The sequence below is a fragment of the Anabas testudineus genome, chromosome 21 (genome assembly GCF_900324465.2).
Source record: "Anabas testudineus chromosome 21, fAnaTes1.2, whole genome shotgun sequence".
In the NCBI taxonomy this organism is placed as follows: Eukaryota; Metazoa; Chordata; class Actinopteri; order Anabantiformes; family Anabantidae; genus Anabas; species Anabas testudineus.
In genome coordinates, this window is record NC_046629.1 from 14,831,334 (window position 1) to 14,844,466 (window position 13,133).

The 13,133-nt window shown below is 39.4% G+C and overlaps 2 protein-coding genes across 2 annotated transcripts; both read left to right on the forward strand.

The window, feature by feature from the left end:
• Positions 1-1,346: 1,346 nt before the first annotated feature.
• LOC113173644 (tubulin alpha chain-like) lies at positions 1,347-6,068 on the forward strand. The gene is made up of 4 exons (XM_026377123.1): positions 1,347-1,452; positions 4,098-4,320; positions 4,555-4,703; positions 4,807-6,068. The coding sequence occupies exons 1-4, from the start codon at positions 1,450-1,452 to the stop codon at positions 5,779-5,781; spliced, it is 1,350 nt and encodes a 449-aa protein (XP_026232908.1). The 5' UTR covers positions 1,347-1,449; the 3' UTR covers positions 5,782-6,068.
• Positions 6,069-7,733: 1,665 nt separating this feature from the next.
• pofut2 (protein O-fucosyltransferase 2) lies at positions 7,734-12,832 on the forward strand. The gene is made up of 9 exons (XM_026375667.1): positions 7,734-7,915; positions 8,587-8,840; positions 9,064-9,208; positions 9,680-9,790; positions 9,912-9,978; positions 10,431-10,556; positions 10,902-11,082; positions 11,401-11,524; positions 12,112-12,832. The coding sequence occupies exons 1-9, from the start codon at positions 7,740-7,742 to the stop codon at positions 12,263-12,265; spliced, it is 1,338 nt and encodes a 445-aa protein (XP_026231452.1). The 5' UTR covers positions 7,734-7,739; the 3' UTR covers positions 12,266-12,832.
• Positions 12,833-13,133: the final 301 nt, after the last annotated feature.

Sequence of the window (13,133 nt, forward strand, 5' to 3'; positions counted from 1 at the left end):
AGGGTAATTAAAGTTGGTATCACATCATTTCAACACCTCCAAAGCAAAGATATGTCAGCAGTGTACAATATGTCCAGTTAAAATACTGCAGTTGCATGTCAGTGCTTAACAGGTGATTTGTTTCTTAGAGACAAGATGGGGATATTATTATTAGATAAAGTAAGAAATCACTCGTTACTGTGTTTTACTGTTCAACACCCAATCTAAAAAATGTAAACACTTATATATGTTATATAAGTATTTGAGTGTGGTTTGTGTCCCAAGAGCTGTTAGTATCGTTGGATATCAATTGCACATCTACTGCTGTTGTCTCCACACTGTAGGTGTTGCCTGATTCATAAAGCTATGACCCACTTCTATTGTTTGATAGTATAGGTCCTCAATGTCCCAAATATAAGTCTTCTCTGTGTAATGGATCATGATAATCATTGTGCTGGCAAAGACGGAAAGAAAGAAAGAGCAGTTTAGTTGAAGATATTAATACAAAAAAGCACTGATGGTGCAAAAAAAAAAAAAACTGCTCCACACTGCTACTTTACTCACTCAGTAAATGATACTAAAGCAACTACGACCTCTAGCTTTCACTTTCTCACAGTGACAGTATATCATGTTAACATATACAGGCTGCATCCACAAGGAAACTGATTTCACAGAAAAAAAGAAACCTCTAGACCTCTAAAGTAGCTTTCACAACGTTAGAGTGACAACACGTATTTAAGCTGTGTGTGAAATAACTATGGATTGATTTGTCTCTTCCATATCGACATGGGTTTGTTGTGCAAATTGTTGTGCAAGTAAACAAGGCTGATTTGATTTTCCAGGGCTTCGAAAGTGAAATACAAGTAATGAGGAGGCATCCTGGTGTTGGCATCATGATGGCTATGATGATAAACAGGTGTCAGAAGACAGAGTGCAGGCTGAACAGCCAAAGTCGGAGAGCCAAGGAGTGCCCGTGACAAGATTAACACCAACTGGCGATAACGTTACTTTGCAAACTAGTTTGCTGTTTCTCCATGCCTTGTGCTCTTAATGTGCTTTTAATCAACAGCAGGGTTTGTTTGGATGCTGTGTAAACAAAGCTCAGTTGCAGAGACATTTATTATCCTGCAAGCACTGGCACTCGTTTCCCAAAAAAGACGCGCACCAGTTATACCTCCATATATGAGATGAAGACCGTGCTCTTCTCCCCCTCTGTAATTACAATCATAACACAGTGACAGGATTTTGGAAACACAAAAAGTGACATGCGCGCTCGCAGTGCGCGCTCTCGCCATGCGGACCGGTGGGAGTGGCTTGCAGCAGCAGATTGCGTGTGCGCTCCTCGCCCACCTGGCATTAGTTGCTCACTCGGACCACATTGACGGCCGCTGTGAGGTAAAAAAAAAAAAAAACCTGGAGCCAACTGCAAGTCGATTATCTTTCCACGCACTTTCTGCTTAAAAGACCACAATGGTAAGTGGGATTTTGCTTCTGACTGCAAAAAAACAAAAAAACAAACCTCCACTCCAGTGTTTTTCAAGTTTTTGTTGTTGTTTTTGTTTTTTTACTTACTAAATGTTTTGCCTGTATGCAGTAATATTGTGCTTCAGTAAATAATCAATATATAAATTAGTGTGGAAATGTGCATTGCAACAACTCTGAAGCCTCCCTGCGTCAGAAATAGCTCTCACTCCCTGTGACTGGCAGTAAAGCTGAGCTGGCTGCTGGATGAGCAGGTGCTGATGATCAGTCTGCATTTCCAGCACATGAGGAGAGAAAATATTAATAATAGATTTGCCTTAGATTATACACACACACCATCGTTTTAAAATGATATAGAGGAGCTCTTCTTCATTATCTAGCATTGATTTTTAGATTGAGAAATCATTTCCAAACAGCCTGCTCACTTTGCGGAGAGAGAAATGAGGCTAAATGGAGACTGTTCAACTGTAACAGCGATTAAAAAATGTTTCCATACAGTATAGTAAAGTAAAGATGATTGTTGTTCCTAGTAATTGTTATGGCTGGTAACACACACGCACACGCACACACACACACACACACACACACACAGTCATTGACATATTGAATTTCCTACCCTTACCATCACAACTAAATGCCTAACCTTAAACGTCACCCTAAAACCTAGTCTTAACCCTGAGGGCTTGTGGGGGACTGATTAAAATGTCCTCACAAGACCAGTCTCTGAACAAAATTTGTCCACACGCTGAAAAAAAGATATTCACACCCACACCTTGTCTTCTGTCAGCACAGTGTAATATCAACAGAGTTTGTTAGCATTGTCAGTGCTGCTTATAAAAACTGAACTGTATCATTGTGTACCTAGCAGCCTGCACTACCACAGTATACCCGCCTTGATCAAATAGTCCCGACCTATCCATGCATCCTAGTTCCTGTATTCTTAAAGTGCTTTAAACTGATTAGTCATCAATAAATAATAACATGTGGATCAGTGTGCCAAACTTGGGGGGTCAGAACGCCCGCCCAAAATTTATACATACAGTGCCCACTTTCTAGGGGAGATTTGGTCTGAGGGTGGCAACAAAAGAAAAGAGTCATCTACTTAATACCATGTATAAAACAATAAAGAAAAACCGATGCAATTTAACATGTTAGACACAAACGTGTAAGTTCTATTTTTATTCAGTCCCAATTTTTTGTCAGCACATCTTTGGACAATTAATCGAACAAAACAAAAGTACGTATTCAAACACCACTTCTTTGAACAGGGCTCTAAAATGTACATAAAATGAGAAACTAAACAGCCTAGGCAAGACTAGTTTAAATCACTTTCTCCACTCGCTTCGTTTAGGAGACATTATGACGATTATGATTTGTTTTTCTGTCGCTCATGATAAGACATCTGCTGACCAGGTGTAGCCACTAACAAAACTGGAATGTCACATCCACGCCATGTCACTGCTCCTGTCGTGCACGGTGTGGCAGTTTAGGATACTTTGTCTTTTAGTTTCACTGTGAATTTACTGCTGCAGACTCATCGTTGTGGTAATAAAAATATCAGCATTCAAGTGAAAGAAAATGATGTAGCCTGCATTTAGCACGGTGAAGAGGACTTCCAGTAAATAGAAGACGAGCTGGCAGTGACCCCTCTATTGACGACTGCCGGTGTTTACTGTTAGGTGTCAAGTTAGCACGAGGAAACTAAAATAGCTGCTGCACAGAGCTCTGTGGAACTCAGTATGGAATTAGTGAAATTTAACAGACCCCTGGCTAAACCGTTTCTATCTGCTGCCCCCACCCCTCCAAACGGCGTCTACAGGAAGGGGAAAGTTAGGGTGCAGGCGATTTAAAAATAGCAGTGTGACATGAAACAGCCTGGAAATATAGGTCTTATGAAAGGCTGCCACTGGTCTACTGTGGGACAAAATGATATCGTGGAGGTGTTTAGTCTGCTTACCTGTTTAAACTAAGGCCCAGACAAGATATTCTAGCTTGATCCCTATAAAAAAAGTGATATTTGTGCCACAACAAATGTTCCTGGTTTGTTTTTTTTCCTGGTTCATGTCAATGTAAATAGAACATTTTGAATTTTAAAAGCTGACATCGTTAAATGTTAATTAGCAGGATTGCCCACAACGGCCCAGTGCTGTCAAATAACAGTCTGTGTGTACAGCAACATAAAGTACAAGGAAAATGAGCTGGGAACAGTATTACAGACACCTAAGCAAGTTGCGTAGTGTTTAAATAATGAAGGTGATCTTCACAGCTCAAATGTTAAATGCTCAGTTGTTCTCAGAACTTGACCTACACTTTCACTTTTGTGAGGTTTGCTCATGCAGTCACATGAGATGCAGTGACAGCTGCAGCAGATCTGTTTTGCTTGTGTGTCTTTGCTTCCACCTCGTGGCAGAGTTTAACCTTCTTTCCCCTGTGCTGTCTGTGGCAGATTTTAAATTAGGCCTTTGGATTTCTGCAAAAGTTAACATCGTTTGTTTAAACTTTCCTTATCTCGCATGAAAAGAACAAATAATTGCTCAAAGTATGCAGACCTTTCCTTGGCTTGCTACTTTCTCTTTGCTTCCACTGCACATATCTCACTTTCTCTGCCACTTATTCAATCTCCTCTTCTGTTCTAGCGTGAATGCATCTCTGTCCACGTAGGCCAGGCTGGTGTCCAGATGGGGAACACCTGTTGGGAGCTCTACTGTCTGGAGCATGGCATCCAGCCGGATGGCCAGATGCCCAGTCACAAGCCCGTAGGAGGCCATGACGACTCCTTCACCACCTTCTTCAGTGAGACTGGGGCCGGGAAGTATGTTCCCAGAGCAATCTTTGTTGACCTGGAGCCCACTGTCATTGGTCAGTAAGCTTTTTAAGTGAAGTTTGCTGCATTTAGGTATAAAATACAGATGAGGAAATTTAGAGAAATTCAAATGTCTCTTTGACGCTGAAGAGAACTTAAACAAAGAGGTGTGTGAGGGTGTAAGGGAGCATTTCAAATGATTCTTATTAGATATTCGAATGCTTTCACCACTGGTAACACTTGTTCTAAAAAATTAATTTGTTTTCTCAACTGCTGTCCTTTAATTTTAGATGAGGTGCGCACAGGAACATACCGCCAGCTCTTTCATCCTGAGCAGCTGATCTCAGGAAAGGAAGATGCGGCCAACAATTACGCTCGTGGACACTACACCATTGGCAAGGAAATAATAGACTCTGTCCTGGACCGGATCCGCAAACTGGTAAAGCACTCTAAGGATTGCCCGGATCATTTAATTCATATTGGTTTTGCTCCTTAACAATCCATATAATCAATGCTTATGCATGAAATTGTTCTATGTGTAGGCTGACCAGTGCACCGGTCTTCAAGGGTTCCTGGTCTTCCACTCCTTCGGTGGAGGCACTGGTTCTGGTTTTACCTCACTGTTGATGGAGAGACTCTCTGTTGACTTTGGTAAAAAGTCTAAGCTGGAGTTTGCCATCTACCCTGCACCTCAGGTTTCTACAGCAGTGGTGGAGCCTTACAACTCCATCCTCACCACCCACACCACCCTGGAGCACTCTGACTGTGCCTTCATGGTGGACAACGAAGCCATCTATGACATCTGCCGCAGGAACCTTGATATTGAACGTCCATCCTACACCAACCTGAACAGGCTCATTAGCCAGATTGTGTCCTCTATCACAGCCTCGCTTCGCTTTGATGGAGCCCTGAATGTTGATCTGACAGAGTTTCAGACCAACCTGGTGCCCTACCCTCGTATTCACTTCCCTCTGGCCACCTATGCCCCGGTCATTTCTGCTGAGAAAGCCTACCACGAGCAGCTGTCAGTTGCTGAGATCACCAACGCCTGCTTTGAGCCAGCCAATCAGATGGTGAAGTGTGATCCTCGTCATGGTAAATACATGGCCTGCTGTCTGCTGTACCGTGGTGACGTGGTGCCCAAAGACGTCAACGTGGCCATCGCGGCCATCAAAACCAAACGTACCATCCAGTTTGTAGACTGGTGTCCCACAGGTTTCAAAGTGGGCATCAACTACCAGCCTCCAACTGTGGTTCCTGGAGGAGACCTGGCCAAAGTGCAGAGAGCTGTGTGCATGCTGAGCAACACCACAGCCATCGCTGAGGCGTGGGCCCGTCTGGACCACAAGTTTGACCTGATGTATGCCAAGAGAGCCTTTGTCCACTGGTATGTTGGAGAGGGCATGGAAGAGGGAGAGTTCTCTGAGGCCAGAGAAGACATGGCTGCCCTGGAGAAGGATTATGAAGAGGTGGGGATTGACTCATTTGAAGAGGATGAGGAGGGAGAGGAGTATTAGAAAGACTTGTCAATTGCTAGTTATTTTCAGAAACCTAACTAATCAGTTATTATTTGTGAATACATTGTTTTAAGAAATATTTGATTCACCTCATTTACATTTTTTTTATTTTAAATTTTTTCTTCAAACTAAAGGTCTGAATTTGTTTGTTGTGCCAAAAAAGATCTTAGTTTTGACAGCTTTCGTGTCTAACTTGGTTATTAATTTGTTTTATCAAAATGATAAAGCACTGTGCAGTAACCAAAGTTAAAACCTGTGTTGGTGCTCAATAAATCTTCTCCCTGCTCTTTGGTGGGTTTCTTTCCTATTTTTTAGTCAAAGCACATAAGAAAAAAAGAATAGTTTCTATGATATATAAAAGATTTTTTATATAATTTGTGCTATGATCAGCTCATTTCTATTTTTCTCTTAAATCTATAGCCAGTAGCCTCCTCCCCGTCCCTTTTTTTTGTTTTTATTAAAACTATAAACAGAGTTATCGTTGGATCAGACTCACTAGTCTGTTGACATGTCTGTAATTTTGCAGCTCAACCGCTACCTCAAATGACAAGAAACTGATTGTCATGGTTGTGGTAGACATGTTAAATGTTAAACATATTTGATCATAATTGGGATTGCTTGGTTTGATCAATTAATTGTCTATTACACACTCTCTTTGATTTGATTTAGATTGTTATTTAAATTCCAAGTTTTATACAAAGGCCATAACAAGAATTTCTCTGTTGTTTTCTGGATAGCATTAGTAAAATCTAAATATTCTGTTTTCACTTAAGCCCATGTTCCAACCCTGATTAAGTAGAACTACTCAATCATATATTGAAATCTCTTTGATAGATGTGGGGAAAGCTTGTGGATGTGGGAGTTGTATACTATATTAGGCAATATATTATAGCTAATGATTAATACCTGTCTTGACATCGGGGTCAGCCCTTAACAACTGCACAGTGCAAAAGGTTTCTACACAACAGTGCCTCCCATAAGCAAGAGAAAGAAAAATGGCCTTGCTTGTCACATTTAAAGTAAGGAAACACTTTAGGCTAATAATCAGCAAGGATGAAATTCAGATGCCACAGCAGTGTAGTAAACAATGTGACAATGCCAGGATTCATCGGGCTCAAATTGTGACAGTGTAAGTGGTTCAGGAAGCAGGACATGATCATTTTCAAACATGGCTTGGCCACCACAGAGTTCAGACCTTAACCCCATTGAGAATCTTTGGGATGTGCTGGTGAAGACTTGGTGCAGTGGTCCAACTCTCCCATCCTCATTGTCATCATCAATACAAGATGATAAAAGAAATAAATGATGGGAATAAATGTTTTGATGTTGCAGAAGTTTATCGAAACAATGCCACAGTGAATGTGTACCATAATCAAAGCTAAACGCGGTCCAACGGAATATTAGAGTGTGTGACTTTTTTTATTATACACATGCAGTGTATAATATAATATATAGAATAAAGCAATAATAGTAGCAATAAAAAAATTAAACACAATTAGGGAAGTAAGATACAGTAGATACCACAGTAGCCTACTCTATGAGAGGCAACAGCTACACTAAATGGACAGGTGGCCTAAGCGCTGCAATTAGGGAAATGATTTCCCTGAGTGATTTGCAGAATCTTAAAGGATAGGGTCATTTTCAACTGCAGTTAACCTTTTCACTTTAGGCTTTCATTTGAATTCATTCATCAATATTTCATCTCTCAGCTCTATCAAATTGGCTGGCATGGTAAAATGGTAAAATCATTTGGTGTTGTGGGATTTGTCAGTGTTTCATTGACTAAGCCTCCCGTTATGATGCTGCGTAAAAAAAAAAAAATGATTCACGCACAAACACAAAAAATAAAAAAATAAAATTAAAATAAAAAAAAAGGCCCCGGCTGCGCCTCACTGTTGGTTGCTTAGCAACTGGACAGACGCTTTTACCCTTCCGGAAGTGCGTGGCTCAAAGGAAACATGGCGCACAGCGTCAAGCATGTACCAGTTAGTTTCATTGTTTCAAACTGTTCGTTTGTCGTATTCGTTTGGTATTTTGTCGTCGCGTTAGCAGTATTGGAAACAGTAAATGCCGACAGTGTGTTTAGTGCCAGTCACACGGCCACTGTTCAAACTGCGGCCGCGAGGGATTTACGGTGAGTTTACTAACATGTTAAGTTGCTGTTAGCTTGCTATGCTAACGTATTATTAGTTAAAGCTAGTTACTGTTTATTGTTAATTTGTGCTCAACTGTGGCTACACTATTTGCACGAGAACTGCAGCTTCAGGTTGCACTCTTCTCCTTTGAGGCTGTGAATCTAACTTATTCTGTTTGCTGCAGTCGTGGTGAGACCGAAAGATGCTGCCTGACTCCGTTCTAAAATTTACCAATTTAATCACTTCCCACTTGTAAAAACAAGACAAGCTTTGTGCACTTATATTATAGTATGAGTTCCAAAACACTGTTGTATCGAGGGGGAATTCGGCGTAATAGAGAGTACATATAGCAATTTATTATTTAATAATTTTGTTTCTCTCTTTACTGTGTTGATCTAACGTTAGCTGCCACTGTAACTGAAATAAATTCCGAAATCATTAAATACTGTGATGTTGCAGCTCTATTGTTCTTTTTCTGCTTTTGCTAATCAGTACTATTGACACATTATATTGCATCAGATTTACTTTACTACTGAAAACAGCAGATTTAATGGATTGTAAAGACAGCTAGCCTTCACTCTTGTGATAATATACCAAAGACCTGCTGTTGGTTTTTCCATCTAGAACATCTTCACACTCTGAGCACTCATGTCCTCTCTTGTGACATCAGGTACCTTTTGTATGACGTGAACCCCCCAGAGGGTTTCAATCTGCGGAGAGATGTGTATATACGTATGGCTTCCCTGGTAAAAACTCTGAGGAAGAACGGGGATGACTGGGTCCTTGTGCTTCCTCCATGGGGTCGTCTGTATCACTGGCAGAGCCCTAACATCCACCAGATTCGCATTCCATGGGGAGAGTTCTTCAGCCTCACTAGCTTGCAGGCCAATGTGCCTGTTATTGAATATGAGGAATTCATTGCTGGTAAGATTTTCATTTTGGTAACAAAGAAAAAAATATTTTATTTAAACTTGCTAAAGCTTTATTATTTGTGTATTTTCCATAAATAAATTGAGTCATTTTTAAGCTTATTATCTTGCTTGATTATCTCTGATAAGTACTAAATGTTATTTATATTGTATATAAACAACAGCTTTTTAATAGACTGAACAACCAGTGTGTGTTTTATTCCTCTTCTTGGGTCTAGAGAATGGTGGTCCATTTATAGACCAGGTTTTAGTACTACAAAACTATGCTGAGGGATGGACTGATGGTAAATGGGAGGAAAAGGTTGATGAGCGGCCGTGCATTGAGAAGTTGATGTACTCCAAAGATAAACAAGGATACTACAGGTAAATACATTCAATGCATAAAAGCCACAGCAGCATTTTAGCATCATTCACAGAGTGAAACAAAGTGAAATTAAAAGTGTGGAGATCAGTGTGGTTGAGCTGTATAAATATATAAATTGTGAAACCAGAGACCTGATCTTTAGTAGTCTGTTTTGAAAGTCTTTGCCACCTTAGCTCTCATGCCAAGTAAGGTGGTAAAGAATAGACCTGTGCTATCTGAACCTTGTGGCTCTGAATGTTTTTTTTTCTTTCTTCATTTCTGTTGTAGAAATCCCATTAGACAAGAAGTTTGGTGCCAAAGAAAATGAACTGTAATTAGAGTAATATAAATCAGCAGACCTTTTTTAAACAATGATGGATCACATTCACAGATTCACTATTATTATAGCTACCTCTTACCTTCTGGCTTGCATATCTCCTTCCTCTCCATTCATCATCAGCTGTCTCATTTGTCTTGTTTGTGTTTCCAAGGGGCTGGTTTTGGGGCTATGAGCAAACCAGAGCTCGAAATGTGACATGTATATCAGCCCAAGGCCATGCCTCCATCATGGCCCCGGTTCTTCAGAATAACATCACAGTGACGTGAGTTTACTGAGAAGCATGTTGACATTTAGCACACTTACTTTTCACACACAAACCTGCCAAATATCACTGTTATCAAGCCATGACATTTACAGGAATAAACGTATACAGTATTTTACAGATCTGTAATGCTTGACCGAGCAGAGACACTTCTCCATGATCACTATGCTGGAAAGGATTACTGGGATGTAAGTCTGTCAATGGCTAATATCATACCTGTTTTAGAAATGGTAGTGTCAAGTCTTAGGTCACATTTTTTTGCAGTATCAATAATTTATTAGGCTTTCTGATCTGAGCTGTATAACAAGTGAAAATACCTAGGAATGATTTGTTGGTACCCCTAGAAAAGATTATAAATAATGAGATTATAGTGATATTTAAATTTATTATTCCACTGTTTGACATCCTTGTGTGCACCACAATGAACATGGACCAGAGAAAGCATATACATATATTCTGAAAGTTGTGTGTACCTTAACATTTGAAGTTAAGGTACCATCATTCTTATCCAGTTCATTTTCACTTGTTATGTTGTTGTATTGTGTTGTGTTCACTGAAAAATTTAAAAGCCAGACGATAAAAGCAACTCTTCTTCTCTGAAAACTGATGTGGAATTCTCCGCAATTGTTTGTATTTCCAGACCCGCCGCAGCATGGTTTTTGCTAAGCACCTTCGACTCATAGGAGATGACTTCAGAGCAAAATATCTCAACTCTACAGATGATAGAGACCACACAGTGTATAGTGAGGATTGGACTCGCATGAAAGTAAGACACTGTTTTCCAGCTGTGCTACAATTATGTGGTTGTACTAATGCTGGTTGTATGTTGATTATTCATTATGTGACCATGTCCATCTTGCCTTACAGTTAACATTTGTTTACTGTATGAGTACTGTATTACTTTCTTTAAGAACTTTTACCTCATTATTTGAGGATAAGCATTTTTACAATGATCACTTCAGTGTATCATGTCAGTTCTTACACTCCCTTTGTGCTCTGGTTTAGAGCATCTTAGCAGAACTTCCCAAAGCCCTCACATTCAGAGTTTGCATAAGAATCAACTAGTTCAGAAAACAACCATTCATGCTACTCCTTTTTTTTTCTTTTTGAGGCCAAGCTAGGTTCAGCTAAAGGTGGGCCATATCTGGGGGTCCACCTGCGCAGGAAAGACTTTATCTGGGGTCACAGAGAGGATGTACCCAGCCTAAAGGGCGCAGTTAAAAAAATGCGCAGCTTAATGAGGAAGCACAAACTAGACAAAGTCTTCATTGCAACAGATGCAGACGAAGAAGGTAATGACATGCCAACACATGTAGAGAATATTTGCAGTTTGTTGTACATTCAAATGTACCTGGACATAAAGAATTGTTATTCATATTAATGACACGAGTGCTAAAATTAGATTTTGACTTGTGGATCATATGTCTGTTTTCTAACTGAAGATATCTAGTATTTTGTATTTTGTAATTCAATATCTTGTAGGAGTAGCAGTAGTAATAACAGCAGAATAATAATTATAATAATACTAGTAATAAAATTTAAAAAAGGGTTATTGTACTTGTATATTGTAAATGTTTTCATAAACCACTATAATCTATGTGATCTTGTAGAATTGAAGGAGCTAAAAAAGTTGTTGCCGGACATGGTGCGATTTGAACCATCCATAGAAGACCTGGAGCTCCTTAAAGATGGGGGAGTGGCCATAATTGACCAGTGGATATGTGCTCACGCGAGGTAAATTTGTATGGTTTGGTTTCATGTATTTAATAAATGAAGAGAAGCCTAGCAGTTAATTAATCTGCTTATCGGACAAGTTGGTGGGCTATTTTTTATGACTATAATTACAGCTATTTAGCTGTGTGTATTTATTTATTTAAACTCACTTGTATTATTTAAAACTCATCATCATATACCTGCAAAAATGACATTAGCCTCCTAGATTAACATGCTACCCTAAAATGGTGAACGCAGTACACATTATTCCTGGTAAACATCAGCACATTAACATGCTGGCAGCAGCATCAGGCTTAAAGTACCAGGTTCAGTCCCACAGAGCTGCTGGCATGGCTGTAGGTATTTGTACGTGCTTTTTCATTTTGGAGTATTTTGTGTGGGCTGATTAAAAAAATGTTTTTTAATTGTCTTCAGTCTTGCATCACTCAATGACATTTATTTCAACTTGAAAGACTAGAATGGTGGCTGAACATGCAATCCTCCATCACACATGCTCACGTAGCTTTCCATGGTGCATGCTTCTCTGTTACATCACACATTTTCAAAAATCTTTTCTTAAGTCTTGTTATTTATTTGTGGATTTACAGATTCTTCATAGGAACATCAGTGTCCACCTTCTCTTTCCGTATCCACGAGGAGCGGGAGATCCTGGGTTTTGACCCCAAAACTACATACAATCGATTCTGTGGGGACACTGAGAAGGAATGCGAACAGCCCACACACTGGAAAATAGTTTATTGATGAGACTCTCTGACTTTCCTGACACACATAAGTGCCAAAAACAGTGTTAAAAGTGACATTTATTTGTATGGACTTGGAACACATTTGTTAATAGTGTGTTTTTTATTGTTTCTGAGTTGTGCAATCTGGTCTGTAGTGATGACTATGACTGAAACTTAAGCTTAAAAGACTTAGACTTAGCTACCAAACATGCATTACTGTGATATTCAACAATTAAATTCACAAGTATTTTGTAAGTTATGTGTTGAATGCCAAACCTTCAAGACAGTCTGATAATTGACATGATTTCTAATATTTATTACTTCTACCTGCATAGCTGGTGAGAAAAGTGTGACTGCAGCAGGCTGTGTTTTGGGGTATGAAGTAGCGTTCAGGGGTCATGAACACAGTACACGCTGTCTCAATGCATATTAGATTAAAGGAACTGTTTGGCTTTGTCTTGTATATAACTTAGGTTTCCATTTAGTGTTTCATAGCTAAAAGAGAGAGAACCTAATAATTCTCAGCACAAAATGTGTTATGTTTTTATGCACTGCTAGTATTGATCTTTGTTACAGCGGAGTGCATTACAGTATTGTAATTTTTTTTTACTACTTAATTTATTCCTCCTTTTCTTTTGAAGTGATAGACTTTATATTTTATATCATTGGGGTCAAGTGAAAAAAGCCACTGTGTCTTACGTGCACTGCTCAGCCATCAAGCTGTTAACACACCATTTTTTCCATTCCTGAAAACGCAGGTATTCAACATGTGCCTGATGCATGCATTGTCCCATGACTTGATTTCTACACTATGTGTGTGATCTTGTTGATTTAAGTAGAACTTTATTAAACAGATATGTCAAAGCAAACCTTATATTTGAATTAGA

Excerpts from the sequence above, each read along its gene's own strand:
- LOC113173644 (XM_026377123.1), top strand. Across the intron at positions 4,321-4,554 it reads CCTGGAGCCCACTGTCATTG|ATGAGGTGCGCACAGGAACA; the intron begins GTCAGTAAGCTT and ends CTTTAATTTTAG. Across the intron at positions 4,704-4,806 it reads TGGACCGGATCCGCAAACTG|GCTGACCAGTGCACCGGTCT; the intron begins GTAAAGCACTCT and ends TTCTATGTGTAG.
- pofut2 (XM_026375667.1), top strand. The coding sequence starts at position 7,740 with ATGGCGCACAGCGTCAAGCATGTACCAGTTAGTTTCATTGTTTCAAAC. Across the intron at positions 7,916-8,586 it reads GCGGCCGCGAGGGATTTACG|GTACCTTTTGTATGACGTGA; the intron begins GTGAGTTTACTA and ends TTGTGACATCAG. Across the intron at positions 8,841-9,063 it reads ATATGAGGAATTCATTGCTG|AGAATGGTGGTCCATTTATA; the intron begins GTAAGATTTTCA and ends TCTTGGGTCTAG.